The sequence below is a fragment of the Balaenoptera borealis genome, assembly GCF_965194805.1.
Source record: "Balaenoptera borealis genome assembly, chromosome: 17".
Taxonomy (NCBI): Eukaryota; Metazoa; Chordata; class Mammalia; order Artiodactyla; family Balaenopteridae; genus Balaenoptera; species Balaenoptera borealis.
The window spans coordinates 24,968,585-24,986,416 of NC_138876.1; the positions used below are offsets into that span (position 1 = coordinate 24,968,585).

At 29.9% G+C, this 17,832-nt stretch overlaps 1 protein-coding gene across 2 annotated transcripts in view; it reads left to right on the forward strand.

Annotated features, from left to right (window-relative positions):
- Nucleotides 1–17,832, forward strand: part of CSMD3 (CUB and Sushi multiple domains 3) — a 1,186,187-nt gene that overhangs the window by 469,217 nt on the left and 699,138 nt on the right. The window contains exons 8-9 of one of the 2 annotated variants that reach the window (XM_082364543.1): nt 6,443–6,520; nt 13,916–14,003. In XM_082364543.1, the coding sequence (XP_082220669.1) occupies nt 6,443–6,520; nt 13,916–14,003 (166 nt within the window). The remainder of the gene's footprint in view (nt 1–6,442; nt 6,521–13,915; nt 14,004–17,832) is intronic. The other variant, XM_082364544.1, reaches the window with a different exon arrangement.

Below are 17,832 nucleotides of genomic sequence, written 5' to 3' on the forward strand. Positions count from 1 at the left end.
TTTAGTGTCTTTATTCATTAGCATCCACTGTCTCTCAAATAAAAAATAACAAAATTAATTAAATCTAGAAGACGTGAAAATTAACAAATTGATTTTATAAAATATGATGTCTCCTTTTCACACTTGCAACTCTGTTTAGTTTTCCAAGTAAAAATTTTAGACTTATTCCTTAGTCTGAAGTGGTTGAAAAATAAGATTTCAAAGATTTGGAGTCTAGGGTGATCTTGTTACAACTTTGAGACGTTATAGCCCTAGAATCCTCTTTTGTAAAAGTGAAAATGGGCCTGTTACAAGAACACCTTAAATATGTTGAATAACTACACATATGTTCATATAAACTAATATGATTTTATATATATATATGTGTGTGTGTGTTTCTATACATTTATACTAAATTTACTATCTTGACCAAAGAATATGGGGAGGTTTATAACTTTATATAAAAAATAAAATTTAAGTTGGAAATCCAGGGAAAGTTTATGAATTTGTATAACATCCCTACACAGTGAAAAAGACATAACACAAAGTAGTTGAAAAATTTTAGTATAGTGCATCCCCAATTGGAATGACATCTGAAACTGACTAGATCTTAAAATTATAAATAATAATAATAATAAAATAACTAACATTTACTGAACTTTTGCCATGTCCTGATTCTTAGAATTTAAGTATATGGTGCAATGTATAATTGTAAATTTTCTTTCAACTAAAAATAGGGCATCATATAAATTTTATACTTACATATTCAATATGCAAGAGTAAGTGCTAGCCACAAACTAGCAGGGTAGCATAAGTAGACGTTTAGGACTTAAAAAAATACTGGAGTGTCTAAACCATATTACTTATCTCTAGAGATTTTTAAAAGGCAGAAACATTAGATTTTAAGTAATTATAAAATTGAATATATATCATTTCTTTTAAAATTAATTGGTCTATCATTTTAAATTTGAGAATATTTTGGCTCTTGCATATCCCTAATATATGTCTTTACAAATGAATTTTCAGTGCTATTGAACATATTTCATTGCACCACTAATTTTCTCATCAAATGAAGGCCAGTATTATTTCTTTTCTTTTATTTTAACATATTCTAAAATAAAATATTTTTCACAAAGACTCATGAACCACTTATTAATATGCTGCTGAATTTTCTATTATACCTTTTTTTACTGTGTAGTCCAGAAATATGATTTACTTGCAGCATACCTTTAATCATTTTCTAAAATTACACTACAGCAACATTTATAAAGCAAATATTCTTTTCTCAGAAATTTGTATCCAGTGGTAAATCTTATATGAAAGATAGTAAAGCAGACACCACAAGAATACTACCTAGTTTTTACTGGCATCGGTGTAGTTTCTTGATCTTTCTTCTTCTAAGGATACTATGGATGGAGTGACTAATTAGCAGCTTCCATGCTAAATATGTTCTGAAGAAGAGTTCTGCCAGTACAGGATGTAGAAAAAAAGTGTTAAATTGTAGTGTCTTTAGGCCTGTGACCTGGAGCCACAATTTACTTTCAAACAAACAAAACTTTTCCTCTGAACATAGTAAAATACTTTTAGAATCTCTAAAAACATTTTAATCTTTGAGATAGAATTGAGAATTCTGATTAATTAGTCTTTTCTTCTTCCTTTGCTCTAAATTCTACACCTAAATACTTAAGGGTAAATGAATGAATCTCTTAGGAATATATAGAGAAGTTAAACAACTTGTTCCATGTCTTATGGGACTAGAATACAGGTTTCCCAACTCCTGGTCCAGTGAGAGAAATGTCACAAATAACACACTGTGTTTTAACATTATCTGGATCTATATAAAATCCCTTAGCAAGTGATTGATTATATATTCTAATACCCATGTAAATGGATCTACTGTCAATGGTGAGATGTGCCGTGTTCTCAAAATGGAACACACACACGCACACACGAACACACATTAGTTTTAATAACCAAAACAAAAACTGATGAAGTTTATTTTATTAGTATAGTTTATTTATTGAGTATAAAGATAAAGATGATACTTAATTCAAAATAAAAAGTAGGAATTATATATCTAGATAGCATGATGTCAAAAACAGTTTAAAAGAAGAGAAAGGCATTGTACATTTGAGAAGTTGAAGCAAAAATAACAAAAATAAATCAGTAGGATACAAATGACTTTCTCAAAAGAAATTATTTTCCTTTTCACAAGGACCATCATATTCTCACTTAATTGTAGATTTATAATGCAGCTACTGCCACTTGCAAGATAAGTTATTGTCAAAATAAATACTACAAATTTGGAAGATTAAGCTAAACAGAATGTTTCATTTGTTTTATTTTTATCATATTTGAATATAATTTAAGTAGAAAATGAAAGGGTTTTTAGATATTCTGATAACATTTAATAAATAGTGCCAATGTTTTTCTACAGGAGTCCCATACAAATCTAAAGTAGTTTTTTCCAATGAAAAAATATTCTACTCACTAATATTAAACATGTCTGTTTCTTCTTTTTCTAAGATAAATGTTCTGAAAAATTACAAATTTTCACTGTATATACATAGGAGTGAAATAGAATAAAAAATTATTGGTGTGTGACTTTTGAGATTATGTAGTGAAGAGTCTATCAATTTTAAAATAAGGAACTTGAATCCAGGAAATGTTTTATGACTTCAAGTTTTAGAGGCTGGGTGATAGACGGACCACGTAAAGGTCATGTTTTCTAAGCCTCCAACTGATGGTTGAATTCCCTTTAGTGCATCTGTGTATTGTGGTCAGTTTCCTAATGTTAAAGAATGGCACCAGCACTTTGTTCCTACTAACAGAGATTCTTCAACATAAACTCATGTGCCACCTGTTTCACAAAAAAAGTTGACATTTGAAACTAAATCTAGCAATTTATCTATGTATGTGCATATATGATTAATCTTTATAATAAGGCATTGTAATTTAAATAATTTCAAGTAAGTGACTTTAGCCAATTAACATGGAAGTTAGATGAGGTTTAAGTAAAATCAGTCACCATCAGTTTTTTTTTTGTTTAAGTTTTTAAAATTCAAATTCTTTTTGAAAATAACCGAACAATAATTGATCTGGAAAATAGTACAGTTATAATCCTCTATAGTGGTTTAAACTGCTTAAATGAGGATTACAGAAACAAAATGTTTTTCCCTAGTGTCTGGGGCTTACAACTAAACAGATGGATTTGATTGTTGGCCTAATATATTCCTTTCTGCCAGACATTTTCTGTATTATAAAATATTTTCATTATGCTAAAAAAAAGCACGAGTCAAACCAAAAAAGTAATAAACAAAAATGAACAAAATTGTTTGACATGTGAAAAGTGAAAAGCAGAAGAAAATAAAGGAAAGGGATCTTGGCACATATGTCTACATGTCTTGCAGTTAATGAAATGTATTAAAAATTTATTAGAACATACATATTTTTTATGTATTTAAAATAGCTTTACACATGAAGGTGCTTCATCTTGAACATCCATTCTTTTATCACTTCTTTCCTTCCTAATTCATGATTAACAAAGGAAATCCTCCAAACAAAATACCTTTAGTTAAATAAACCAGAATTTACAATATTGCATATATTCATTCAATCATAGTACTACTTGAGTAAAATAATGTTGCTGCTTTTGAGAAATAGTACAGTGGAAGGAATCGACACAAACAACAAACTGTCTTTTAATATTTATAAAATTATGTAAAATACCACAACATATTTTAATATCTTTATGATAAAATAAATTTGACATCTTATAACTGGAATACACTTGTTAGAAAGGTCAGGTTAATTTTGTAAGTTAAATGTGATCACTAGAAACGCCATTGCTTGATGTCATGTTGGTACTTAATACATATACCTTGTAATATATAATATATGTTTTTATGGCATATATTTGAGAATTAACGTTTCACTGATTTATGATTTAGAGCAGCGTCTTGCAATTGGTACTTACAGTATTTGTCCTTTCAATTTATTCAAGAAGAGATATGCTGTATGCTCTTTCTATTGAAATTATAAAAATATCTAAAGTATGTGTTTCCTGTTTAACATATTTTAAAGTTTTGGGTGAATTTAAATTTTATATTATTTTCTCTTCACTCCTTTTTATCTCCTAAAATGGTTATTCTCCTGGCTTTCCATCTTCTGCATCTGTATTACAATTATTTATACTTTTCACTTTTCTTCAATTTAAATTGACAAATAGATGCTTTTAAAAAATAAGGTTAAGTCCCTTCAGAACCAGGAAACTGTTTAAAACTTCTTGGTCTGAGATGACATTTTCTTAGCTAGATATTGTCCCTGACCTCACCAACCAAATAGTCAAATTTAGATATAAGCCCATTACATAAACCTAGTTTATACACACACACTCACACACACACACACACACAGAGTTGTTTTCAAAATCCTCTATTTCTAGTAACTGAGCTCTTTGACCCTCTGGATTTTTCTTCTTCAATTTTCTCCTTTGAGTTTACAATCTTTTCATTAAAAAAAAAAATTTAAGAATTCCAGATTTGTGTTAAAACTACTATGAAATTTTCCAACCCCTTTGTAATACTTAAAGTCAAATCTTATAATGCAGAGAAAAGTAGAGGTAGAATTCCTACTTATAATTCATGTTTGGATTGGGAGAATCTAGAATTATGCCTCAAAATACAAAATGTAAATTTTGTTAAAAATAATTTTCAGGCAGCAGGAAAATTTACAAGTGGCAGAACTAAATTTAGAGCAGCCAACCAAATACAGCAGTAGGACTAAACTTGAGCTTACCTTGGGGGCTGGGGTGTGGAAGAGAATTACAACGAAAAACATAACTTGAGAGAGATGTAGTCATTCTTTCACTGTAAATAAAGGGCCTCAGATAAAGAATCTCAAAATTGTAAAGCAACTGAGCAGTCATCTAGTCCTAGCTACTTATTTTAAGAGAAGAGACGGGTAAAAAGGCAGACTCTTGTCCAAAATCAACAACTACTAATTGCTAAGAATCAGGTCTCTTAAATCCTACTCCAATGATCATTTTCATATTTTTTATATGTACTATGTATAGATAGTTTACAGCTGTGTATTTCAGTAAGCCATAAGAGTCTGCCTCTACCTTTCTACTTTTGAAGGTAGTGACAAGAAAAAAATTACCTTAAAATGTTTCAAAGGCAATAAAATATCCTTAATTTGAATTAATTGGGTAAAATGGCAAGTAAGATTTAGTGAAATGATCATTTTAAACTATCTAACAAAAATTGTTTTGCTTTTTTCAAATTCACGGAGTGAACAAAACCTAATTGCCTAAATGTTTCAAGCTATCATTTCTACCTATAAACCTCATAAAATGCATTATGTAAAAAATTCAAATTATAATTGAGGAAGCTAAATATATCCCTTGGATTCTTGTTCATGTGTTTTTTGTAAAGAAAATAATTGTTATTTAAATATCTCATTAGATCAGATTACATAACATTTTTAATTAGTGGGGTGAGGTTTTAATTAAATAGTTTTTCTTTATTTCACTTGGTGTCATTAAAAATTTAAATAAAGTAGAAAGTAGTCTTCTGAACTATAGTTTATCCCTTTAAAAATTATATAGCAGCTGTAGTTAATAAAATAATTTATACTTAAAAGGAAATAATACTTTTTTTTCCTTCATCCAAAATACTTGAAAAAATGTTTTTAAAATGTTCCAAGTTACTTCATTGAACTTGTATGTTTTTTAAGGCAAATCTAGTCATATCTACTTTAATATAGTACACAATGAAATATGCCAGCCTCTTATGATGTTGATTTTTCATATAATAATATCAAAAAGAGTAGCAAGATATTTTAGATGAAATCCAAAAAGTTGTAATTCACTTTCATAAATTTTGTACAATATGGACTGAACATCAATCATCGTTCACAAGCAATGTGTATGAAAGGAAATGGTTATTGGCAGAAATACTAAAATGTATTTTAAGTTTTTTCAATTATGTAATTTTCTTAAATGTGTCCTAATATGTCAATTAGGTTAAATTACCTTAAAAGTACACTAGTTTATTTTAAAAACCAAGCTCATTAAATTCATCCCACTTTTATAATGTATCAGTATTTTTATTTTTCTAGTTTAATTTTTTCCATAAAATTTGATGAATTCAAATGTTTTATGATAAAGAGTTAATGTTTTGCTCTTCTATTAAAACTGGGTAGTGTTAAAAAGTACCTATACATGTATGCAAGATTCTCCCTATAGTACACTTAAAATCCTTTTATACTGCTTGGTATTTTTACTGCTTAGTGATCAGATTGCTATTTTTTTCTTCTTTATTTTCTTCTGGGTGCCCTATATCAGGCTTAAGAAAGCAGTTTTTTTAACTTGCATAATTCCATGCTAACAAAATTTGTTAACTTGAATTTCATTTTAAACTTGTGTATCCTGATACATGTTTTTGTTTGTTTTCTTAACTAGTGAAAAAGGCCATAGATTTTAAATCTAGAGGATTTAAATTGTTTCCAGGGAAAGACAACAGCAACAAGTTTTCTATCTGTGAGTGTACTCTTTTTTTTTGTTTCTTTCTCTAGTGCAAGAGTGAAGTTTGTGGTGTCTGTGTTGTTTGTGTGTTTTATAAAAATGTGTATTTACCAAATTAACTGCATTAATATTTATATAACATGCATGATTATTCAATATTTTCTTGTATTTAAATGCATATTGAGTTATTGGGTTATTGTGGTAAACTTTGGAGCTCAGATTGTTTCAAAATGTAAAAGAAAAAACTTTTGATCTAGCATGTTGATAACATTCTAGTTTTCTAATTCTAGTATGTGAGATAAAAAAATGAGTGAAAATCATCAAATTAATGGTTTCTTGTAGGAATTTTTGTTTGAACGTATCTAAATTTCAACATAATTATCTTTCTAAGGAAAAATTTATTTAAATAGCAATTTTTCATTTAAGCAAAAATATTTTAATTTGAGTTAATTTATACAAACACTTAAATCAGATATTTTGTAAATGAATTAACTAGCTAATTAATTTTTCTTTTATTTTGAAAAATCTCATGAAATGAACTGAGGTACACATATTTATGTGCTGCCCCAATGCACAATTTTGCTTAACATTCAGGGATTTATAGATGATCTGAAGTTCATCCATTAATCTCAGATTAAGAATCATTGAATTTGAATATTCATTGTTATATTACCATATATGAACATAAAATAAGATTTTTAAGAAAGCTATGAATTTTTTCAATATAAATCAATCAGCAGTTTGTAGAAATACCCTGCCTTACTGTTCCTGCAGATACATATTATAAATTTTAAAAGAAGCCATTCATGATACCACATCTGACTTCTAAAATGCCTTATTGATAATAAATAAGATTAGTTATTTTAAATAAATATTATCTTCTTAGCAAAAATACGTTTTTAATATTATTTATTTTTATTCAATTCTAAATCATCTGATGAAATGAGTTTAAAACTATTTCTTAAAAAAATCATTCATTATAGTTATATCAGTAAAGGATTCTACCCACATATTTATTGAGTTGTATTTGTAACAGTAAATGGCACAAATTGAGCAATTACATCACTTATCAAGAAGCAAACTTGGAGCCTGTTGGTATCAAATATTTTAAAGTGTCCTAATTTTAAAATGTGATTTTTCACATTTTGTTAGATTTGAGAATACGAAACCAAAAATAGCAGATATCAGTAGGAAAATGTCAAATTGGGTTACCTGTTTGGAAAGCATTAAACAGTTCATTTCAAAGTATTTAGCTGTATAAGTATGATTTATTGTTATATTTTTAGGGTTAAAACATATTTTCAAAATTGATAACAGTTTTTAGGGAAAATAAATCTACAGTATTTTTCATATATTAATTATTTGATACACTTCAGAGAGAAAGATATTTTTCCTATACAAGAAAATATAAACATAAAAAAGTTGTTAGGTGAAATTATTCTGACATTTCAAATTTTATCATGTCAACATGAAGGAAATGATGCAGACTTAAATAATTAGGTTTACTACTTTTTTTTTTCTAATATTTTGTCTGGCTAATCTATTTATTTTAGAAATCTAAGAAGAATTATAGGCTATCACTTTCTTACCCTTTCCTCATTTTGGTTACACAAATGTTATTTTATATGCTTCATGCTTCAAACTTTCAGATGTCCTGGGAAAATTAGGCTATTTATACGGAAATTAAGACGTATGCAACTCTACATCATCAACAATTATAAATATTACAGTATATATAAATGTATCATAGTAATATGCTGTACACCTAAATCTTACACAATGTTACACGTCGAATTTATTCAATAAGAAAAATGTGTATGTAACTTTTTATACTTGGTATATTGCCTTAGTGGACATACATATTATTTTCATTGTTCTTATACAGTGGTTATGAGGGTGAACAAGAAAGGGAAATTTAAACATAATAGTGTATCTGGGGAAACAAATAAACCCTGATTAAATATATATATATATAAATATTTTTATTTTTTTTTAATTTAAAGAATATTTACTTTTAAATGTCAGGAGTAAAGTTAATGAGACAAAAAGAAAAAAGTTACTCATAAAGCAAAAAATGTTAATTTACTTCATAATTTTAAAATACATTTTACATTTATCCATTACAGCTTATGTAGGATATAAAATATACTCTTGTGCTTTCTTATTTTTATTTTTGAATAGAAATAATTAAACTCTCATCAAGACAGATTATTTATGCCAATTTTTTTTAGCAACAATAACAAGCCAACATTATTTTAAAGTTATTTTCCTATAATTTTTTTCTCAAATGTTTAATAGCTAGTTACAAATATATATTCTCTATGGTTGATCACAGAGAAAGTTATAATGCTTTAATTTTTATCATTATTATATATTTGTTATCAAGTAGGCATTTCGGTCTTCATCTCTTTGAATCGTTAATTTGACACAGAGCCAAATAATTTTAAAAGGAGACAATTTTTATCTGACATTAAACTTTCAAAGGAAAAAAATAATAATAAAGCTTGTGTTCTTTGAAAAAACTATCTATTCAATCACTAGAACTTCCAGGAGTGAGCATAATTATGGAGGACATGAGCTACACACATTTCTAAAGTGCGTCTTCCCATAATAGCACCTTTAAAGTTTAACTAAGAAACAAATTAATAAGAGATTCAGGAAACTGCAGTAGTGTTCATGGGAAGCATTTGGTTGTTTAAATGGCTAATTCAGATTCTTTTTCGTACTTTAGTACCTGAACTCTATGTAGTCTCTTTCCATCCCTTCTTGTTGTTTATCAAAGAGAGTAGGTTTGCAAATAAAGGAAAAAATATTTTTAATTTAAAAAATAAAAATAAATTTTTATATTTTAAAATGTTGAATTGAGTGAATTTATTCTTGCCAACTTTTCTACTAGGCTCTTCTAAAATTTTAAGGTGGAATTATAAAGAAACTGTGAGCTTTCCATAATGTATTTTTTAAAATTATTTCATCTTCTTCAAGTCCATGCTTTCATGCATTCTTATTATACATTCATTTCACAATTCTATTTGAACTACTTCTCCATGGCAGCACCATGCTAGACTAAGAAAGTAAAAAGAGTGACTAAAATACAGTCTCAGTTGGCAATGATCCAACATTTTATTGGGAAGCTAAATGAGTTAAGTGGCAACTCTTTTAGGATATAAAGTTAGTATAAAATAACATTCTGTCTACATTCATGATGTTGGAGTTCAGAACAAGATCCAAAGCATTCTATTTTATAAGGTGGAATACAATTTTTAAATCTAATATAAAAAAAATTCTAAGATGCCACTAGCTGGATGAGGTAATGTAGAGATGACTTTTAGTAAGATGACTTTCAGGATCTAGTTATTTTTATCTTTAGAGTACATTATGTGCTATGTAAAATCAGAAGCTTAAGAAAACGTGCTTGTAATGACAATATTTTATTTTGATGTTGACTAATTTTATAGTATTTTCAAGCTAGAATATACAATAATATAGTACATTAATTAAAATTCCTATAGCATATTTTATAAGCACATATAATAAATATACTTCAATGTTATAAGAAACGATAATTCATCCAATTTTCTTAATTCTATAAATTCTGCCCTCTCTTCTTGTCACTGATGTGTGGGGAAAAGGATTCATATTGTATTAGTACTAGTAATAATAATAATAATAACATTATTATTATTATTGTCCTTAAAGATCAGAGCAAAAAGGATATTCCCGTAGTTATGCTCTTTTCAAGAGGCAGGACCCTGTCCATGTAATTAACTTTTAAAGAGCACTCATGTTCTTTTTACAAGTTACTATTCAAATTGAAAGAAGTAAAAATGATAAATATGTGTCCAGTTGTTTGAATGGCATTACGTAATGAAAGCAGCTGATTGAATGGATACTAACTTCATTTGAATGTCTTGGCGTCACTAGCTATGGGCAGTTTTGTAGCATCTAAATATCAGATAAATAAGAGATTATATACTTTATTTTTTATTTTAAATTTTTTAATTAAAGAACACTAAATACATGTATCATGCAGCAGCTCTCCCGTTATCTTTACAATTTAAGTTGGGAACTTTTTCACTATTGCAGATGTCCAAAGACAGCAGTTCAAAGGACACTTTCAAACAGACAAAAGTAATTTGACAATTAAATCATAAGAACTGGGATTAATTAAGTGAACATGGTGAAAGTTATAAATATGCTCTTCATTCTAAGATAAAATATTTGGAAAAGTGTTTTGAATTTTAAGTATTGATGCCCTTTCTCCTTTCTGAGCTTTCTGTACAGGATGGAGAGCTCAGGTGTTAAGAGTAGAATTTCTTGAGTCAGTCTGCCAAGGTCGAAACATAGACTAAGGCAGAAAGTGAAAATAGGACTTTAGAAATGTGTCTTAACCTCTCTATGCCTCAGTTTCCTCACCTGTAGGAAACATATAATAATAGTAGCTACCCTTCAGATTTGTGTGAGGATTAAATGAGCTGATACATGTAAAGGGTGTAGATTAGTTCCTGACACATAGTACTGTGTGTTAGCTATTGTTAAAATTTATATTAACCTAGGCAATATTGATGATGAAATGGAAAAAATGAAATTTTTTATTATTTTTATTTTCTAATGTATTCGCAGACACGTCTATTTTTACCTATAATCTGTGTTATAAATTTAATATAATAGTGTAGGAAGCCTAAGTCATACCACTTCTTTTTCTTATCTCTATCGTATGTTAAAAAAGTCACATTTTAATAGCATATACTATAATATTTTCAAAAGTCAGTTAGGATAGTTCTTCCCATAGAAAAAAATACTCATTGAAAACAGTGTACAACACATTGTTTTTAATCAACCTACTAGGAAATATTTACTGAGAAGTCATTAACCCCCATCTAGGTACTGTGGGAATATTAAAATAATTATAAGTTTTTCCTTATCTTTATCAAGTATATAATATATTTGTATATATGACTAAGGAATGTGAAACTACTAACAGTATGACAAAATAATTTAAAAATTAAATATAAAATTGTCCATGCCATATAAAAAGAGGGATTAGAAAATCTGGAAAAAAATGAGAGACTGTATTTTGCAAAAAGTGGGACTTGAGCTGAGTCTTGAAAATTATATAGAATTTTGATAGCTAAAGAGGAAGAAATGGAAAACATGGAGACCTGGAGAAAACACAGAGCATGGAATGAGCATGGCTAACCAGTACAACTGCAGAAGAATGAAGAATCTGTTGGACTTGAGTTATGGATGTATCTTGGTGGCTAGTGGGTAATAGAGGTTATATACTTAGAAATCTAGAATCATAGTATATTTGGACAGTAATGAAAACTGTGTTTGAGAAAGTTTAGTTCTAGTACTCAAGATGAATTGGAAGAGAATGATAATAGAGAAACAAAAGCATCAGTGATTAAGCTGGATTTGAGCATGCACATGAAATGACTATGAGAATTTTGGTGGGTTGACCTAGTAGGTCATTGAAGGAGCAGGATGGAGCTTGGGGAAAAAAATGACAAAACCATATATTTGAAATTCTTAGCAAAGAGGTAATTTTTCAAGCCACGAGGAAAATATAAAATATGGTGAATTATGGGTCACTGTCTTTGAATTTGCCCTCTGTATGTGATATCAGCTAAAGTAAGAGAGTGGCCAAAACAAACATAAGAAGCAACAAAAGCCAGAAAGATAAAAAGAAATGAATTAGCAAGTCAGCAGACCAAGAAAAGCAAAAATATCACATGCTTTGTGTGGATTGGTGAACTTGTAATTTGGCAGCAGTAAGGATACTGTTGAGGATATTTAGGAAAGTGATTTTTATAGAATGAAGGGTGCAAACACAAAATTTCATATCTAATTGAAAATATGACAACTTTACCAGAGGTATGACTGTTTGGCCATCATCTGATAGTCATCTTGCTATCTGATAAATCAATATGAACAAGTTGACAATCTGAACTAAATGATGCAGGGATCCAGTGGTTCTCAATATTGACTCTACATTAGAATCACCTGGAGGATTATTAAAAAAATCAAACAAACAAAAACAACAACAAAAAACAGATCCACAGGGTCCTACCCAAAGTAATTGCATTAGAATATCTAGACATAAAAGTTAAGCGTCTTTATTCTTTTAAAAAAGCTCTACAGGTGATTCCAACCCACAGTGTAGGAAAAGAACCATTGCAAGGTTTACAATTTCCCTCTCTAGAGTCTCTACTCAGGTCCCATTCTTTTCTTTAAAACGCAGATAGGGCTTCCCTGGTGGCACAGTGGTTGGGAGTCCGCCTGCCAATGCAGGGGACACGGGTTCGAGCCCTGGTCCGGGAAGATCCCACATGCCGCGGAGCGGCTGGGCCCGTGAGCCACAATTACTGAGCCTGCGCATCTGGAGCCTGTGCTCCGCAGCAGGAGAGGCCGCGATGGTGAGAGGCCCGCGCACTGCGATGAAGAGTGGCCCCCACTTGCCACAACTGGAGAGGGCCCTCGCGCAGAAACGAAGACCCAACGCAGCCATAAATAAATAAATAAATAAAATTTAAAAGAATAAGGCTTTAAAACGCAGATAAGTTGATGAAGAGGAAAATAGAAGTTACTCTCTAATTCACTGTAAGATTGAATTCATGAATCAGTATCACTCAGATATTTCAGACCTTATCTGGTTTTGATCTTCCCATTTGAAAAAAAGCGCTATCTTGGGGAATTATTTACTGTGATCACATTCACTGAAAATATTAATAAATCTTTTTAATAATTGGGTGTTCTGAAGAAACTGCTTAAAGTGTACAATGGCTAAGTAAAACACAGTCATGGAAATTGTTAAAGGGTAAAGCCCTTATTTTGATTTTCATCATTATATCATAATTCAATGACATGCTCGATAATTTGCGCCACAGTTTTACTTTCACATTGGCAGACTAAATTCTTTGTTATATACGAAATAAAAAGTGGTAATAACCTTAAACTTTTTAAACTTTTTTCCACAGGGTCTTATTTTCTATTGCAACTTTAAAAATAATAAGTACCCAAACGACACTGCCCTAACTGGTGGTGACTTCTCTACTGCCAATAATTAATGGAAAGTCTGGCACTGATACCCTGGGAATGCATTACAAGAGATTTCACTATTTGATAGTAATTAAAAATAAAGTGTTAATTGTTAATGTGTTAATATTCAGATTAGTAAGTCATTGAATAGGAACATGAAACTTACTTTCTTATATGTCCACAAATAGAAAAAATGTTTCTGTCCTCATTATTGGTTTATCAAACTATATTTAACTTTATATAAACTATAGTGATTACAATAACAAAATACAAGAATATATTTTATGTACAACTTTAAATGAATATCACCCTTGTTTTTCTAATCATATATGTTTTGATTCTTTTTTTCTTTTCTTTTTTCTGTTGTTCCAGTAAATGAGGGAGGTATTAAAACAGCTTCCAATTTATGCCCAGATCCAGGAGAACCAGAAAATGGGAAGAGAGTTGGATCAGATTTTAGGTAAGATTTTAAATTGTTTATTTCATTATTTATCTTGTTAAGGTTTATTTTAATTTTAACTTCAAATATAACTAATAATATGGAGATGAAGACCTGGTGACTTAAAAGTGTGGCAGCTAGATTTCATTGATGTGTTACCATTAATAATATTTCATTATTTTAAAGTGACTAATCAAATTTATTAGGATACTTTTTGGAGTTTAAATGATTAATCTATTGTCATGTAGTACGTGAAAAATCATGGGATTTGATTTGAAAAACATGAGTTTGAATTCAAATTCTTCTGCTTATAAATTGTCTGATCTTTGGTAAGTTATTCAATCCTGTCTGCCTGAGTTTCCTCTTCTGTAACATGTATATCAAATTTACCACATAGAATGGTGAGTTTCAAATGAGGTACTGCCTGTGAAACCTTCCTGCAAATGTTCTATAAACATTTTATATGTAATTTTTAGAAGTAAATGTAACTTGAATAAGTTTTATCTCCATCTTAAAATTAGTATTTATTTTAAAATTTGAAATTAGTTTACTTACAACATAGAAAGTGTATGTAGTAGACTATGGTAGCCATTAACTTGCACTATCAAACAATATTTTTTAAAAATCTTGAATTTTCAGTAGTCCTCTGTAAAATTTTACAAATAAAAGATACAAAAAATTCTATAAAATACTAAGTGATAATTTAGTTAACATTCACAAATACTTATTTTCACAAAATATTCATGATATATTAAATTTAAAAAATGATAATGGTTATAGTTACACATACCACACATTTACAATCTTTTCTTATTTATATTGTTTGTATAAAGGACAAATGCTGTGCTAAAGAATATCCCTATGAATAAAAAGATAGTTCTTATAATAAAGACCTGTGAAAATTTTGTCCCCGTGGATCACTCAAGTTGACTTAAAGTTATATTTTGATATACTTGCAGTGAAAAACAATATTAGTTCAATATGAATAAAATTGTAATTTTCTAAAAATTTTGCAGAACTTTCTTTAACTAGCCTGATAATTAATATGGATAATAATGTTTGAAAAAATCACACTAGAAAGAAATTCAAAAGACCTGGGAAACTAGTCAGTCTGATCTTAATAAACTAAGTGACTATATTAAAAATCAACTAAATCTCTCAACCTCAATAATTAAGAGTGATATTTCATAGACTGCAGAGTGGTAAACCATTTACTTAGTATTTTTACACGTATTCTTTATTTATTATAAAATGCTATAAGGTGTTTATTATTTTATTCCCACTTTACAAATAAGAAAACTGAAACTCGGTTTATCCAGCTAATAATTTGATGGAATTGAAATTTGAACTCGTTACTTCCTGATTCTAAATCCTGACCCTTTAATCACTATATTACATTATGCTTTGAAACCAAACTTCATTCACATCCCATCCTTGCAATAAACTATCTTGTCTTCTCCAAGAGTTGGTTTCGTCAGATCTAAAAACGAGGATAATAATACTTGTTTCATAGGGTTGAGGGAAAGATTACATGAGATAATGTATGCATGGTAGTAATCATAAAGCTTAAGACAAATAAGTATTCAATTAATTCTAGCTTCTATTATAGTATGATAAGATAAATGAAATAGTTATTATTAATATTAATATTTATTTGGTCTCACTTTTTGCAAAAATATGAGGTTTATTAGAAATAGACTTAATAGGAATATAGTGAGTTAAATTACTTTTAGTGGATTTCAAATCATAAGATTATCTTACAGTCATGTTTCAAGACCCTGATAGATGTTAGGCATCAAGAAGCTCACAGTCAGGCTAAGATATAATAGAGTCATTATAATTTAAGAACATGTGAAATGTCATGGAGACAAAAGAGGTATGATATTTTGGGCAGCTAGGAGATGAGAGTCACAGAGGCAAATGTTGAGGTGGGTTATGAAGTATGATTGGAATCTGGTATAGAGAGGAAGAGAAATCCAGAGACCATTTATATGTTTATACATTCATTGTCTACATATATTGTTTGCCTGTTATGTACCTGGTTTTGTACCAGGAACAAATAAAACACTTAACAGCAGACATAGTACATGCCCCCCATAGTTCTTCAAATTTAATGACAAAAAAGACAATAAACAATTAAATGAATATCAAATTTTAAAAAGTACTGTGAAGTCAAAAATAAAATTAAAAATCAAGCTTCTGTGAGAGAGGATAAAGATGTCAGAGTGGGAATCCACCCAGTGTAAGAAGGTCCCACTTTCATTGATACCAGAAGAATTTTATGCCTCTAGCCTACAGGAAAGGAAGAGCCTCACACTGAGGAAGAGCTTGATGAGCCATTCCAGGAAAATAAAGATTAGGGACTCTAAATTATAGAATGTAAATTGAAGAAAGTCACAGAATACAATAGAAAAGTGGTAGAATGAAGTTGAGGAGATGTGGAGAAACCAGATCTCTTCTTCAGAAGAAGCAAATTGACAGCCATTCTGCTTAATCTGCACTGAAGATATGTTTTGTTTTAAACACACAATGTTTTAAAAATTTGTGAGTCAACATTTAAAAATCAGATTTCACACACACACACACACGTGCGCACGTGTGCACACACGTTTTTGTATTCCCTTTTTAGATTTGGCAGCTAAAACCAATGTACCTTCATTGCAACATCTACTGGAACCAATTAACAGATGTTCCCTTTAGGCTAAGCAAACTCTCTGCTTCACAGTGGTCACCCCTAAGCTTCTTCACTCATGTAGGTCACCTACCTATTATGGGAAGCTGTAAAGAGATTTGAGAGAGAGAGCTGATTCAATTTATATTTTCAGTACATCATGCTTTATACTTTAGATAGATGGATTGAAGAAAACAAGTTTTAGTTAGAAGGCTACTGCAGCAGTCTGGGTTTAAGATGGTAGAGACTTAGACTATGGTGATAGCAGTGAGCTAGACAGACTCAAGATATCCTTTGAGTCTTGGACACTCAAAATTCTCAGTGTCCAATGATATTTGATGTGGAAAGTAAGAAAACAAAAAAGGATGATCCCTAATTTCCTCAGCTTGAACATCATGAAATTGAGGTAAATAGTTATATTTAATTAAGTGTGGAAGTCCAGAGGTTTTGAGGGAAAAAATAAGAGTTCTGTTTAGAGATTGTAAACTTCAAATGACTTAGAGATTAACAATTGGGTATGTTAAGTTCATAGGTGAACATAATTAAAGTTCAGAGATAGCAAGGAAATATCAGTATGTAAATGTGATTAAGAATCCTAAAGCAGCATGAATAGATGACATCAGTTAGTGTAGAATGACAAGAGAATCTATGACATAGTCCAAGTTGTATGCTATTTCATGATATGATTGATTTTAAGAAGCTATCAAATCATTCTCACGAGTGGCAAGAGAAATACGCATGAATGAAGCAAGGGAAGGAAGTCCTTTAAAAGGGATCAGGACACAGACCTACTAGAGAATGGACTTGAGGATATGGGGAGGGGGAGGGGTGAGATGTGACAGGGTGAGAGAGTGTCATGGACATATATACACTACCAAATGTAAAATAGATAGCTAGTGGGAAGCAGCCACATAGCACAGGGAGATCAGCTCGGTGCTTTGTGACCACCTAGAGGGGTGGGATGGGGGGGGAGGGTGGGAGGGAGGGAGATGCAAGAGGGAAGAGATATGGGAACATATTGTATAACTGATTCACTTAGTTATAAAGCAGAAGCTAACACACCATTGTAAGGCAATTATACTTCAATAAAGATGTTTAAAAAATAAAAAAAAATTTAAAAAAAAGGGGTCAGGAATTTTGAATACAGTTGAAAATGATGAGGACAGAAGACTGTCTCTT